The sequence below is a fragment of the Nicotiana attenuata genome, chromosome 5, assembly GCF_001879085.1.
Source record: "Nicotiana attenuata strain UT chromosome 5, NIATTr2, whole genome shotgun sequence".
Taxonomy (NCBI): Eukaryota; Viridiplantae; Streptophyta; class Magnoliopsida; order Solanales; family Solanaceae; genus Nicotiana; species Nicotiana attenuata.
In genome coordinates, this window is record NC_031993.1 from 54071480 (window position 1) to 54088611 (window position 17132).

Sequence of the window (17132 nt, forward strand, 5' to 3'; positions counted from 1 at the left end):
TAGCAAATAGATTTCAGTTAAATACGCGGAAGAATCATCAATCGGGACGGACCAAGTCACAATCCCCAATAGTGCACGACCCCATGCTCATCATCAAGCGTGTGCCTCACCTCAATATAGCACTACGATGTGCAATCCGGGGTTTCAAACCCTCAGAACATCATTTACAATCATTACTCACCTCGAACCGGCCAAATCTCTAGCTCGCGATGCCTTTGCCCCTTGAATCGGCCTCCACTCGCGTCGAATCTATGCACAATCAGAACGAGGTTGTCGAAATAGGCTAAGGGAACGAAGCCCAAGCGAAAATAATCAACAATTAGCATAAATCTCGAAATTACCAAAACCCGACCCCCGGGCCCATGTCTCGGAATTCGAAAATTTTTACACCAATGGATTCCTTATCTTCCCACGAGTCCATACATACCAAAAACTCAGAAATCCGACTTCAAATGGTCCATCAAATCCTCAATCAAAAGTCTAAATTTCCAAGCCCTAGTTTTTCACCTTTTTGCTTAATTTCCATATTTTCTATATCAAAATCTCGCCTGCCAACCGGAAATCGCCAAAATATCAACTTCGCCAATTCAAGCCTAAATCTACTCCAAACCTCCAAAACCCATTCCGATCGCACTCCTAAGTCTCAAATCACCTAACGGAGCTAACCAAATCATAAAAATTCCAATCCGAGATCATATATTAACAAGTCAAATCTTGGTCAAACCTTTCAAATTTCAAGCTTCAAACTGAGAACTGTTCTTCCAAATTCATTCTGATCATCCTGAAAACCAAAGCCAACAATTTACATAAGTCTTAATACATCATATGGGGCAAGTCATGCCCGAGAACTAGCGAGCAAAGTGCAAAAGCTCAAAACGACTGGTCGGGTCGTTACAAAAATAAAATCTAATTTTTGTATACAACATTATGCATCATAATATAATATAATTTAAAGTTATATTAAGTATATAATATTATATTCTAAGTGTGTAGATACTGTTGATCTTTCTAATCGCGATTTTTGTCCGACTTTCTTGCAGTGATCCTTCTTTTAAAGTAAGTTATTCTTTCGCTGTAGTGATTTTAGTATTGTTGCATATTTATGATTTTTTTTATGTGTTTTGCTTTTGCTTTTATTTGGGTACAATTTGTTTTGATTTTCCTTTATTTGCTTTGGTTTTGGATCCTATATATTTTCTGTTAATGCTGATTTTATGTCACGACCCGAAATTCCCACCATCGGGACCGTGATGGCGCCTAACATCACACTTGCTAGGCAAGCAAACATTAGAGTTGTATTAACCAATTTCCTTTTTCATTTCCGTGATAAACAAAGTAACAAGCTAAAACAAGTAATATTAAATGCGGAAGTAAGTAAATAACTTCTTTGTTTATATATTATTACAACCACTGTTACTATTACTACCCATAATCTAGTGTCACAATCCACGAACATACTATGATTTTCTACAAATATTGGTCTGAAAGAAATTACATCTGTTTTGGAAGTAAATAAAACAGCACTATAGAAATGTAGAAGGGGACGCCAGGGCCTGCGGACGCCAACAGGACGACCTTGGGTCTCCTAAATGTGAACTCTGAAGCCAATCCCTCGATCAGCCATTGCCTGCTCCGAAATCTACACAGAAAGTATAGAGTGCAGTATCAGTACAACCGACCACATGTACTGGTAAGTGCCAAGCCTAACCTTGATGAGGTAGTGACGAGGCTACGGCAGGGCAGTTACAATATAACCTGCATACAGTGCATAATAAAACAGAAAGAGGTACGGAACAAATAAAATAGTAATTTGCAAGGAAAGACTATAGAACTCCGGTATCTCATCAGTACCCAGCTATAACCAATCCTTAAGTGAAAAGCCAAACTACAGAATAATTTGCACAGTAGAAGAATGATACATAAACACATAAACTGATGAGGCGCGCATCCCGATCCCACCATATAATCAATATCAATATCAATATTCACCCTTACTACTCCATATCAATCTACCCTTTATTCCTCCTGTTGCGGCGTGCAACCCGATCCCGCCGTACAATATCAATTCACCCTTATTTCTCCTCAATATACCACCCTTATTTCTCCTGTTGTGGCGTGCAATCCGATCCCACCAAATAATAGCATTTCACCCTTATTCCTCCTCAATATATCACCCTTATTCCTCCTGTTGCGGTGTACAATCCGATCTCACAATATCAGTACCAACCACACAATAAGAACATGAATTTCACAATTTAGCTCAAAACTCTCCACAATATTTAAGCCTCAACCAAAGCAAACAGAAAGCTATACAATTATGAAACTTCACTCAATTAGTACTACACAGCGAGACCAACCCAGAATATATCATAAAACATCGATAAACTAGCTTAAACGAATAATATGATACAATGAAACTATGGGATAGCTAATACTTTCAATAATGAAAATAATGTCTAACAAGTATCAATTAAAAATGGAAATACCAATAAGCATGTAGCAATTAAGACAGGAAGACAATATATTAAGAGCGGGGAAAAGAAAGGCAAAACAGATAATTTAGAGGTGCATAGGTACTCGTCACCTCACCTATACGCCACACACGTGAATTTTCACATAGAAATTAAGTCGGGGATCCCTAATCCCTCGAGTCAAAGTTAGACATAACACTTACCTCGATCCACAAGCCACTCACTGCTCAATTACCGTTTTTCCTCTAGATTCCACCTCCATACCACTCGTATCTAGCCATAATTAATTTAATAACATCAAATATTGCTAAATAAATCAATTCCAATACATAAATTTAGATTTTCCAACATTTCCCCCAAAAATTAAAACATCGACCTCGGGCCCGCTTGGTCAAAACAGGAGGTTCAGACCAAAACCCATTCACCCCCAAGCCCGAATATGCAATTAGTTCCGGAATCCGACCCCAAATCGAGGTCTAAATCCCAAATTTATAAAAAAAACAATTCTTCAAAAAATTCCTAATTCTACCATGGAAGAACAAGATTTAGGACTAGAAATCTAATGGTGATGATGGAAATTGAAGGAAATGAGTTAAAGAACACAAACCTATGATTTGGTGTTGAATTCCCTCTTCCAAAATCACCCCAGGTCGAGTTCTAGTGAAAGAGATATGAAGGTTTGAACAATTCCGATTTTGAAGTCTGTTTTAAAAACAATAGACAGGTCTTCATCGCGTTCGCAGAAGACCTGTCGCGATCGCGATGCACAGCGGCATAAGGCCTTCGCGTTCGTGAGCCTATCTACGCGTTCGCTTAAGGCAGCTCCCCCCCCCCCCCGGCCTTCGCATTTGCGACCTGATGGTCGCGTTCGCGTAGAAGAGCATGACCTCTCCCCCAGGTCCCATATTCTTCGCGTTTGCGGTAGACAGGTCGCGTTCGCGAAGGGTGTTAACCCCCGTTGCTCCGCGTTCGCGACCTAGCGTACGCTTTCGCGTAGAGGAAAACCACCTCGTGCCCAATTCCCCTTCGCAATGCGAGAGTGGCTTCATAGGGAGCCATCTGGATGCTCGATTGATAACTGTTGTTATAGGCAAACTCCGTTAATGGCAAGAACTGATCCCAAGAACCTCCAAAGTCAATAACACAGGCGCGAAGCATATCCTCCAAGATCTGAATAGTACGCTCGGATTGTCCGTCCATTTGAGGATGAAATGCCGTGCACACAAGTCCTAAAACATCATACGAACTTGTTCGTGCGATCAAATCACCAAAATAACACCTAGAACTACGAATTTAGCACCAAATTGCATGAAATTTTCAAGAAAATTTTAAAACTTTTATTTTCTCAACCGAAGTTCCGAATCACGTCAAATTAGTTCCGTTTCTCACCAAATTTCACAGATAAGGTATAAACATCATAACAGACCTGTACCGGGATCCGGAACCAAAATACGGACCTGATACCAACAAGATCAAATATTAACCAAATTCTTAAAACCATTATAATTCAGTCTTTCAATTTTAGTCAAAAATTCATATCTTGAGGTAGGGACCTCGGAATTCGATTCCGGGCATAAGCTCAGGTCCCATATTTTATTACGGACCCACCGGGGCCGTCAAAATACGTGTCCGGGTCCGTTTACTCAAAACGTTGACCGAAGTCAACCAAAATCAACTTTTTAGGCCAAAAATTATTATTTCATCAATTTTCCACATAAAAGCTTTCTGGAAACGCGCCCGGACTACGCACGCAAATCGAGAAGGAATAAAATGAGGTTTTGAAGGTCTCAGAACACGGAATCGAGATCTAAAACATAAGATGACCCTTTGGGTCATCACATTTTATTTTTCTATGCTGGTGAAATACCAATATACATTATTGTATATTTCATATACAAGTTTATATAAAGTTATATATCATTATACGTGTACTACACATATGAAAATAATTGAAATTGAAATATTTATAATTTTTCTTATTTTCTTCTAACAATTCATGTATAAAGTTGATTTCTTTGCTGCTTTCTCTGCCAAAACATAACTGCAGCAATAATTTTATTAATTTTTGTTTTTACTTTCTGCTCTTTGGAATTTGAGTAAAAAAAGAAAATCTAGGTTTTTTTCGAATTGCATTGTGCCTGATTTGCATTTTTGTAGCTGCAATAAGAATGCATTTGATCGATTTAAGCTGCTAGTTTGCAAAGATCAAAAATCACACAAAATTGGTGGTAGGAGATACAGAGAATCAAGTTTTTTCGTATATGAACCTATTATCTTTAGGCTATAGATTTGTAAAGTTGTGACTGGACCATCAGGTTGCAATGTAAGTGGGTGTGATGTACTTATATGAAATTCACTCCATAATATATTAATAATTTATATATAATATATATAATCAATATATAATTCATATATATATATCAATTAAAAAAATAAACAGTAAATGCGACTATTTATATGAAGATCTCTAAAATAAAGTAGGAGAAAGAAAACATTTCCCAAGGTGGCTTTTCATTTGGCATAGGTATTGGGGTTCAAGGAAAGTAGAAGCCAGTCCTGTCCAGATAGAAAACACCAATTAGTAAAAGTCCATACCGAAGATCCGTTGGTCCCCACAAACCAGTAACCGATAGCAGACATAATATAATATGCAGAATTCCAAGAAACAATTTTTGTTCGTTCCCCACTACTATATTTACTCGTTACTCCCTCCGGTTCACAATAAGTGTTCAATTTGTTTTTTCATTTTGGTTCAAAATAAGTGTCCAGTTATGTAATCAAGAAAGAATTCAATTTGTTTTTACAAAATAACCCCTATGTACATATCCCTAAAAAGTTCCTCACATTAAATGTTTAATTAGGGGTAGTTTAGTCATAGTAGGTATTTTTATATAGAATTTAGTATTTTCTTAATGGGCGTGCTAAAAGCAAATTGGACACTTATTGTGAACCGGAGGGAGTATTAATTATCATTTGGGAAAGAACATTCAATCCCCATTATTAGTTGTATAATAATAGTAATAATAATATTAACAATCATTATTTGTGATTTGGCCAAACAATATCCTTGATACAATATCTAAACTAACCCTTTTCTTGTAACTCATTTTTCTGGATTTTCTCCCTTTTGACTCGGGACCATATCCCTTTTTTCTCTCTGTGAAAAAGGAAACAACCATCTGTATTCTCTTACCACTATTTGTTACTATCATCATCTTTAATTTGCACAGTGTGTATTTCCTTTCTATGGTAATATCATTATTCTCCACTTTATACACAAACACAACACACATTTCTGAAGCTAAATGGCATGCAAGAAGTTAGGATTCAAGTCTGAAGTTTTTCATCTTGATGGCCAATCATGGTGAGTTTCAGTTAAATATTAAATTTTTTTATTGTTGTTGTCTTGTTTATGTTGTTTTAAAGAGGGGATTTAAGTAGTTTCTTCCACGCAATAATAGAGAAAAAGTGTGTGAGAATGATAATTATTGCATGGAGTGTCTCATTTGCATTTGGCTTACTCTGTTATTTGAGTTTTATTTCTTCAATTTTACAGAATTTTTACGTATTCTGTTGCGATTGTTCCTTGTGATTTATTAGACCAACTTCTGTTACATTTCAGTGTGTGCCTTTTGAATTGTTGTTTCTCTCAAAATGAATCAGAAATTAGTGAGACAAACGTGGAATGGAAATATAAATCTAGCTGGAGTATCTTAAATAAAACAAAAGAAAAAGAAGAAGAAAACGCTGTGGGGTTGGCAGAGTGGTTAAATGCAGAAACTGAGGCTCAGATTGTATTTTCGGAGGATCTGCAGACAGTGGCGAAGCCAGAAATATTTCCAAGGGTGTTCAAACTTGAAAGAAGTACAAAAAAAATTCCCAACAAAGGGTGTTCGATATATGTGTTATACATCTAAAATCAATATTTTACTTGTATAACATAGTGTAATTTTTCGTAATGACGACCCTTAGCAAAAGGTGGACTGCAGAGGATGATTAGAAAAAAGTGTGTCACCAAAAAATAAGGATTTTCTATTTTCTCATTTGACGAGAACAGTTGTTGGTCTCTGGTAAATGATTTTTTATGTAATAGAGAACAACAATAGAGTAAGTTGGATTTTAGGTATGTGCCTCATTTCCTTGTTTTTGACAAATCACTCGCTTATAAGTTATGAAAAATCTGTTTCTGAATTCTGAATCTGTTTCCAAACCTAGGACTGAGGAAAGCTTAGCTAGTTAACTATGGATTTGCATTTAGTAGTAAGAACATTTAATAATAATAATAATAATAATCACTTGTTGTACAATTTACAATCGCAGTTGGCATAATTTATAAGACACTACTCTTTAGCATTTTTTCTGTCAGAGCACCCAAGTGTATACAGATTAGACATGTATATGTTTAAGTCAAACCAGAGAGGCTTTGAACTTACAAATATCTTCAAGTCCGACCAGGTGCATTGTCATTTACTTGAGTTTTGTTTTTTCTGTGGTTTTGAGGACTGGGGATAAACAGGACTTGGACCAAACTATATACCACTTGTGATGCAGAAAATTTCCGATTTATAACATTTTTAAAGATCTATGTTACTAAAAGTTCACAATTTTCTTTTTCTTTTTTAACCTGTAAGATTTCTCTCATTAGATATTGATACTGGTGTTTGTAACTTATCCAAGAATAATGAAGAAGAAGAAGAAGAAGAAGAGAAAAGATATACGTGGTCGTAACAAAACATATCTATTGTCCAAATGTCTCATTGAATCATGCTTTTCTGATTTTTCTTCTCTTGATCTGTTCTGAGTTTGAATGTCATTATGCAGGATCTGCTCTACAGGCCTTCCGAGTGATGTTGTTGTTGAAGTTGGAGACACATCCTTTCATCTGCATAAGGTACACCTTAACAGATTACACTAGACAGCCATTCACTTTGCTGGAATTGCCCTGAAATTTTTGTTTTTATATCATGGGATTTAGCAGCAAAGTGAATACCCTGCTTGAAATAAAGAATGATATGCATGTAGAATTAGTCTCAGGCATTAATCTGCTTGCTTAAGTAGAATTGACATTGAGCCGAGTTTCCTTCCTTTGGTATTTTCATATATATGCTTATGCACCAAGTGCTAGAGAATATCTAATATCTATATGCTTATGCAATTACTATACCATGTTCATGCATTTTATTTAACCTTGGGATGAAACCATAACCTGTAGAGTTAAATCAGATATCATCTTAATTTCGGCTTTTTCTCATTTGACAATGTATTATCCACTAATTCTGACAAGATGAATTTCATTGCAGTTTCCCTTGTTGTCTAGAAGCAGGCTCTTAGAGAAGCTTATACAAGATTCTTCTGAACAGGAGAAGAATGAGAAACTTTGTGTTTTGCATCTTCACGGGATACCTGGTGGAGCAAAAGCATTCCTGAAAGTCGCCAAGTTCTGTTATGGCGTCAAGATGGAACTCACAGCGCGCAATGTTGTCAGCCTTAGATGTGCATCCGAATATCTTCAGATGAATGAAGATTATGGAGAAGGAAACCTCATTGCACAGACAGAGAGTTTTCTCGTTGAAGTTTTTGGTTTTTGGATGGACACTTTTAAAGCCCTAGAGACATGCGAAGATGTTCTTCCATGGGCGGAAGAGCTTCACATTGTCTCAAGGTGCATAGATTCCCTGTCAATGAAAGCGTGTGCTGACCCAACTTTACTAAGTTGGCCTGTGGCTGGTCATAGCTCCACTCAAAGCCAAGATGATGCTTTTGCTTGGAATGGAATACATGCAAGTGGTGCGGCTTCTAAACAATGTCCGCTGAACGAGGACTGGTGGTATGAAGATGTGTCCTTCCTTAAACAACATATTTATAGAAAGCTAATCCTTGCTGTTAGTGGTAGGGGCATGACACCGGAGAGAATCGCTGGTTCCCTAATTTTCTATGCTAAGAAACACCTTCCTCTTAATGGTAGGCAATCAAATTTCGAGAAACGCAATGGTGCAGTTCCAGGATCAACCCTTCCTGCTGCATCTGATGCAGATCAAAGGACTCTTCTTGAAGAGATTGTGGCGATACTACCCGAGCAAAAGGGCATCATACCTACCAAGTTTCTGCTTAGGCTTCTTAAGACATCAATGATCCTAGATGCTAGTAAATCATGTCGAGAGAATCTGGAGAGAAGGGTTGGGGCTCAGTTAGATGAAGCAGCTTTAGAAGATATCCTCATACCAAATATGGGCCACACTGTGGAGACCCTATATGATATAGACTGCATTCAGCGAATGGTTGATCACTTCATGATGGCTGATCAGGACGAAATTGAACCTACCTCCAATGAACTGATAGATGAAGGCCAGCTAGTTGGAGGGTCGCACTCACTAACCCCGCTGACAATTGTAGCTAATCTTGTAGACGGCTACCTCGCAGAAGTGGCGCCTGATACTAACCTGAAGTTAACTAAATTTAACGCGCTAGCTTCAGCAATCCCAGGGTATGCCAGACCATTGGATGATGGTATCTACCGTGCAATTGACATATACCTCAAGGTAATGGGATTATGGAAATCTACCCCTTAAAGATTAATTGCTTTAAGGATTACCATTTATCATTTCCAAACCAATGAATGTAGAGCCAGCCTAAAGTTATCACCAAGTTTTAGTCTTTGTTAAGATGTTGTTCTGTTTATGTAATTTCAGGCACATTCCTGGCTGACGGGGTCGGAGAGGGAACAACTTTGCAGGGTCATGAACTGCCAGAAGCTGTCCTTAGAAGCAAGCACTCATGCAGCACAGAACGAAAGACTACCTCTACGAGTTATTGTCCAAGTTCTATTCTTTGAGCAAGTCCGGCTCCGCACTTCTGTGGCTGGTTGGCTCTTTGTCTCAGACAACCTTGACAATTCACAAAGCCTGAGTGGTAATTTAGTCATTGAAGGCACCAGGGCCGACCAACTTGTGACTTTTGATGACATGAGAGATCGAGTTCGTTCACTTGAGAAAGAGTGCTTGAACATGAAAGAAGACGTTGACAAGCTTGTGAAAGCTAAAGGAAGCTGGAATAACATGTTCAAAATTCTTGGTTTAAGGCTCAAGGTCAAGTCCTGTGGTCCTAAGTCATCATCTAAGATATTTTCCAATGGAAAAGTGCTGCATCCCTCAAGAAAAGCAGTTATGAATTTGGAACAACATAGTGCATGTAAGAAGGATCATTAGATGCTTCAATTTTGAGCTTTAGTTCATTCTTGACAGATTTTTGGATTTGAAAAATGCTGAGCTGCTTTGCTCTTAGCAAGAGAAACTTTCATTGCTAATGTAATAAACTTAGCAATGATTTGGTGTCGGATTCTTAATAAACTTATCATTCTAGTTTTTACGATAAGTTTAATCAAAATTAGACTTTTTCAATATGTCTCATTTTTCTCGCGTAATACAAGTTTATTGAGAAAACATATAAGAATCTCGTTGATATTAGAATGTTTTCTTTATTCTATACTGTGTCATCTATAACGATAAATTTGAATCAAGTACTGAACCAGACTTCTTTCTTTTTTAATTTTCTATATTCGTCCTATAAATTGTTAATTTTAGTTTTGAGTGAATGATACAACATTAGGTAATTGAAAGAAAGCCTCTCCATTTATTATTTGTCAAAGGATCATCTCCCATCATGGTTATCTGCTCACCTTTTTTGACGTTTTCATTTTTACATTTTAACCTTTATAGCAAATTTTAGAACAAATAAAGGACAAGTAAAAATTAAATATTATCTATAGCATAAGGTTGCACCAATAAGAAGTTAGTATCCACCGAATTACAATAAGAATTTATCCCTAAGGAGCAAGCCCCTATAGAAAGAGAGAACATACATGAGTAGCTGTGGTAAAGGGCGAATGTAAGTTAGCCATAGTAGAGATTAGAAGTGAATATATAAATGTGTTTGATACACGGAAGTCCATTTAAAGAAACGTCTTACTGAAAAATATAAGTCCTTTTCTGAAATATATTTTTCTGAATAATGATTTTCGACATTGATTGTTGATTGGAAAATACTTTTTAGAAAAATATTTTATTAAAAATTAATAGTAATATTAACAAAGCAAAAAGTATTTTGAAGAAATATTTGAGTATTAAAGATTGATAACAATGTGTAAGTATAGTTAAAGCAATGATTATATGTCAAGAGTTGAGATAGTATTAAAGAAAATATTTTTCTCCCACAAATGGATAGTTCATTTTTGCTCTTTTAAAGGAATATGCTTTTCTTAGAAAATATATTCAAGTAGCCAAAACCAAAAAATGTATTTTATTCCTTCTTCCCCATTTTATATAAACACGTTGAGTTTAAAAAATTTAAAAAGACTTTCCATTTTAGTTGTCTTTTTATTTTTTCTGGTTATGAAACATTAAACTTTCATATTTAATTGGTCCCAGCAAATCATATCACTAAGAAAATTGGGATGCTAAGACAAATATTTTTATAAGTAGAACATATCATTTATTAAAGAACAAACTAACTTGGAAATATATCATGTAAAGTGGGCATGTCTTCATAGTCACCAAAAAAAAATATTCTTTTTCTTTTCTTTTAGTAACTAGGAGTAGTTGGCGAACTGACTTCTTTTTAGACTTGAATTGACCAAGTGACCTTCAAGTTTTAATTATTGTAAGATTGACTTTCATGCTTAATTAGTGCTTAAGTGGAATTATAAAGTGAAGGGGGGAGAGGAGGGGAGGGTAGTTCAGTCTTTATCCCTAAAGTTTCACTTATTATACTTTGCCTTCAACCTATATAATTCTAATATTACTAGTTTTTTATTTTTTATTTAAAAAAAAAAATCCATGCCTTCCCGCCTCATCTACCCCCCCGAATCCCCGTTTTCCATGGCTGATTCCTCCATTGCAGCTTGTTTTTCTTGCATTCAACACACCGAGGTTGTCTCCTTCTTCCCCATTCCTCTCAAAGCTTCATTCTTTTTATTTATCATTTATGGAGAAGAAATCGGCAGTACGTTGGATTGATAATTCATTAGGTGGTATATATTGAGTAACTCCTTCATCTAGTAAGTGTTTCCATCTCATCTTCTTTGTCAATGATAATTTGGGTTTTTGCAAAAATATTCTGCACAGTGCTCGACCACTAGTGCATAATAGACCACTGATTCATAGTAGACTGATGTGAGATTATATATTACTATGCGGTATATATTCTGGTGAATGGGTTGAGGGGCCAACTACTTAGAATTGAAATTCCTATACAAAGGTTACAGTACCTATCAGTATACCTAGCAATTGTACATTTGACGAATTTGTTAATGTCATCATTAAACGTGAAAAACTGATATGTTACCTGAGGAATTTGAATATTACACATATGCTTAGCTCTACGCCGAAGATGGACAAGATTCCTCCTTCCTTCATTAAGAATGACAATGATTTGCAATCGTACCTCCTTGATGGTACAATTGATGGTATGAGGCCTTGTTTGAAGATAATTGTGGCTGAAAATGAGTTTGAAGAAATGGCTGAAGTTCCTGTTGAAAGGTCTCATCAAGGTTCAAATGCCGCAGCTGCACCACCACCAACAACAATAAAAAAACCACCAATTTTAGAAGTAGAGGAGGAAAGAATGGTGAAAGATGTTTTCAGTGGATTTAGTCATGACTTGCATGATTTTGGTAACCATGAATGAGCTCGTACGGTCCGGAAGATGCAGATGGAGCAGAAGAGCTCCCAAATATTGTCAGGCAGGTAGCTGGATATGAAAGCTTGGTGGACTCGTTAGCTACAAAACACATCCACCCTAATGGTACAGGTTTTTTCCTTGGGAAATGTTTCGACAACAAATTGCGTCTAATGAAACACTTGGAGGTTGCTTCTGTGAAAATGCATTTTATGTTCCATACGAAGAAAAGTAGCAGTAATAACTTCGGTGGCATGCCGAGATGTGAGTTGCCCGTGGAAGTTACGCGCTTTAAAGTACGAGAGTTCTGATAGGCTTTATATTACCAAGTACCATGGAGAACACACATGGGGAGTACAATATAATCCTAGGCATCATGAATGCGAGGGGTTGTACCAGTTCTTCTAGTTTATCATCATCATACAAACTGATATTTCTATTGTAAATTCGAATCAAACCCTCTGCCAAGTGAAAAACAACAGACACAAAATATTTGTTATCAATTCGATACACACAGTACAACACTTTAGCCTTGCATAATTTCATAGCCCCAGGTTTTGACATACTTCCTTAAGGATATATCATCAGGGGTGTAAGGCACAAGTCTTGACAAACATCAACTGTATCACGAAAGTCCAAATCCTTCCCCTCTTTACTGGCATCCTTCTTGATCTTATCATATACACTGCACATGCTTTTGCATAATGCAATATCCATAACAACATGACTGCGGGCATAAAGGCGTGGACGTTTTATGTTTCGTACATGCATCAGCGCCAACAGTTCCCCTACATGCTAAATATTTTAAAAAGTGTATGTTAAATATGGAGCTACTAAGAAAAAAGAAATATACGTGGTGATTAAGGAACTTACAAAAATATTAACGGACGGGTTAGTACTTCCCAACTGTTCAAAAAACCTCCAAGCATAGATGCCAGTCAAGAAGCTTTTGGGAAACTTATCCTTTTTGTCAAATCATTCACAGAATAGTTTCTTATCTTCCTCTACTACTGGTTTGAGTATGTGTACCTTCAGTTTCTTCTTCTTACTTTGTTCAAGTTCCTCATCTTGCTTGTAGAAATTGGAGCATTCCTCAATCTACTTTGCAATCTTATAACCCTGTACCAAGGTGACTCAACTACTTTAGAAGGGCTCTCATTCTGATTTTGCATCTCCCCAAGGATCTTCAATACCTTATCCAATTTGTCATTCACTACCTTTAACTCTTCATGCATATATGTATCACTTGGCTGAGCATTGCACATCGTGCATGGTCCTCCTTTACCAATATCAGAAAAAGCACCAACTAGTGGTGAACCAAGAATACTCCCACCCAAAGGGTCATCATCAGCAAGTCAACTTCGTTATTAGTGTCTAAACTGACTACACCAGGTAGCTTTTTAATGGCAGTCACCCGTTCCAAATTAACCGCTAGTTGGTCGATTATAGGATCCACTTCCTCATCATCATATGGTACCAAATTCTTCATGTAGTCCATATAAATCTCACGTAGGGTAAGAATAAGGTAAGGGGTGAACCTCCTGAAATATAGCATTGATAGAAGCCAATAGACAAGCAATCAAAAAAATAGACACGAGGTCTATGATTATCTCCTACTTTGGTTGAGTCTAATCTACTGGTGGAGTGTTATTTCACTTTCTATCTTACCATACCAGGGTCATCAACTCTCCAGTTAAAGGGATCCCGATCAGGGTCAGATGTTGCTGTGCCATCTCAACATCCTTGGCAGCGGCATTGGTACGACCTTTGATTTCACGGCACTACGACCAAACAGCGGAATTGCTTCGTATGCCCGTGCCTAAATTTTTTCATGAACTAAAAAATATTAATTTTTGCCTGCAGGAAATAAAATAATAGTACTCAACTGCAAACAAGAATTGAGAGGGTTTTTGTTTAATACTTACCATGAATGCCCATGGGAAGGCGTACAGGCATAATTAGCAAATTTGAACTTTTTACCAGAGATTTTATTTTTCTCACTCTTGCTCACATATGATATGTAAATTGGCAACATGTCCTTCAAGTACTTAATTGCAAGCTCAAAACACTCCTTGTCCCATGGATATTTAATAAAAACTTTCAAATTATCACCCATACAAATCCACTTCTTATTGACACGTGCTATGTTATCCCTTGCAAGAAAAACTAAATGGACAAATCACACCAATGCAATCTTAAACCTTTCCTCTGTGTCAAACTCTTGGACTTCAACTGTTTTCAAAGCAACTCTACTTCCCCCCTCCCCCCTTCCTGCTAGACTGGAAACTTTGTCGCAAAATGTTTCCCATTATCCATCACTTTGTTCATTTTTTTTTTACTGGGTTCGGCACCACAGTTCAATCCAGTCATCATAACAAACTCCTTCAATCGAAAGTGAGGCACTTTTTCGCGCAATAAATTCGGTAAATCATCATGGAATGGACAAGTTGTTCATTGAACTGTGCCCGGGACTTTGAAAGTTTTGCGAACTGTCCAAAAAAAATTACTATTAAACTTTTCCATCAATTTGACTTTTCTAAGTTTATCCTTGAACTCATGGAATAAATTGATCCTAGACCTCACATTAATCTTGGCCGGTAAACGTCTATACTTTTTTAGAAAAGTCCCGAATTTATATTTAGATGCGTTGATCGCCCTTACAAACACATGAATTGACAGAGCATCCTGGTCACCTTCAACTACTGTATGTGTTTCACTTTCCAACCCATCTTCACCATCTTCAAGTTGTTCATCATCTTCATCATCATTTTCTTCTTCTTCTTCTTCTTCTACCACATCTTCTTCTTTTTCTTCTTCTTCAGCATTTTTATCAACCTCTTGAGCAGAATCATCATCATTTTCGTCATCCTCCCCACCTAAAGCTTCATCATCACTATCCTTTTCTTCTTTGACAATTGTTTTTCGGAAACTTGCTCTTCTATTTGAGTTTGTGCTAAATTTATGTCCAAGACTTCCTCCTCCTCCCCATCAACACCCTTTAATGCTAACCTCCTTGAAACATATATTTTACTAACAGGTATATCCTCGTCAATTAATGTAGACTTTGATCTTATTTTTTTTTTTTACTGATAGACTTTGATGGCTCTTTGTTCTTTTTCCTCCTATCACGCTTAGAAAACTAAGCATTTCCTTTACTAGGGGAAGCTTTAGAAATATCTACATTTCGTTTCTTAGTAGCAATTTTTGAAGGCTCGGCATTTTTTTTACTTGGCGATGCTTCTTCTGTTTCTGCATTTCCTTTCATGTTTGAAGGTTGTGCAATTGCCTTCTTTGTCGACGGAATATGATTCTTAGCAATTGATTTCTTCTTAATGTTACCTATATGCAAATATGTAATGTCACATTTAATAATTTGAAACTTATGATCAGAATAAGAAAAATAAGACCCAAGTCCAGCAAACATCTATGACCAGAAGAATCGACCACAGGTTTATCAATAAATATTAGGTCGCTAGTCCGACGGCATTCTAAAATACAGAGCACAAAGGTAGTCCAATAAGCAAATATAACCACCCACGCATAAGATATGGTTATACACAACACAATCGATCTTGAACATGCACATGAACGAATCACTCTACAAAACCCGAAATCACAAATGTAAGAAACAGAAAAAAAAGAATTTAGGATTTACCAAAATGGACACGTTCTGAGCAATTATACAGTGCTTGTTGGGTCTATAGAGATGATTCCACCCAAAATCGAAGCTTGATTCTTGTCTCTTCCCGTCGGAAACCACTATGGTCGAGGGGTTGAGTGAGAGAGAAGAAAAAGTAGAGATAAGAGAGAAATTGGCCGAAAAATAAAAAGAAATATTATTTTTCAAACCTTATAGGTGACCCACAAGTATACTCATCAGTACTTCACCAATGAGCAGTTTATGACACTATAATAGCGCCAGAGGTAATAATACATCGATAAATTATATCATTTTATTGATTTCATGTTTTTTTCTTTGATAAATGAATATGTCTTTAATTTGATAATTTTTGGTTACTTAATTTTTTGATATGCAATTCTATAGGCAATATTGAAAATATGCCGACATCATCATCAAACATCTATAGACGACGCAAACCCGATAATTAGTAAATATGATATCGTGAGAGGTGGAGTAGAAAGGAATTTTACCAAGCCAATAGAGTGACTTACTCTTGCAACAACTTTATGTCAAGGGCCTATATATGGAGTGGAAAGAATAACTACACTAAGGTATATATTGTTAAAATTATATTCTTTTGTTGTATTATTTTTTAGATGAAGAAAGAGAAATAATTTAATGTTCAGGTTTTCCGTAAGAAATTATTTATATTCTTTATTTTTTGAGTTAAAAATTTGTGTCATTTGTAGTTAATCTTCTGTTTCCCCCTAATTTTATTTCTCTCTTTCGATTATTTTTCACATAGCTATTTTTCGATTTAAATATGTATTTCTACCTAGCAAAGCATTCGTTCAGCCCCCCCCTCCCCCCCCCCCCCGCTTCTGGTGCCTATTATGACACGAAATGTCGTAGAAAATTGGCCATAAAGCGTCTTCATAAAGAGGTCCTATTCTTGTGAGGTTGATGCTACTTCAAGAGTCTGCCTTTGTCATTGAAAAAGTCCACTACATGCATGTTTGGTGCAGTTTGAATCTAGATCAATAGGTTGTGTTAAACTGAGGCTGAAGAAAAAGAAGAAAGAAAGGAACAGAAAATTCATGTTTTAAACTTTTAAAAAGGAAGAAGGATTGGATGAAACTATATATATATATATATATATATTAAAGGAATAAAGTTACCATTAAGGTTAAGCCAAGTGGCAAGCTAATAAGTGCAAATAATGTATGGTAACTAATTTATTCTATATTTGATTATGAACTTTATCTATAAAATTCAAAATTATCTTTATATATATATATATATATATATATATATATATATATATATATATATATATATATATATATATATATATATATATATATATA

At 36.2% G+C, this 17132-nt stretch overlaps 1 protein-coding gene across 1 annotated transcript; it reads left to right on the forward strand.

Annotated features, from left to right (window-relative positions):
- LOC109225867 (BTB/POZ domain-containing protein At5g03250-like) lies at positions 5611 to 9868 on the forward strand. The gene is made up of 4 exons (XM_019390672.1): positions 5611 to 5835; positions 7293 to 7362; positions 7772 to 9010; positions 9161 to 9868. Exons 1-4 carry the CDS (start codon positions 5777 to 5779, stop codon positions 9674 to 9676), a joined length of 1884 nt encoding a protein of 627 aa, XP_019246217.1. The 5' UTR covers positions 5611 to 5776; the 3' UTR covers positions 9677 to 9868.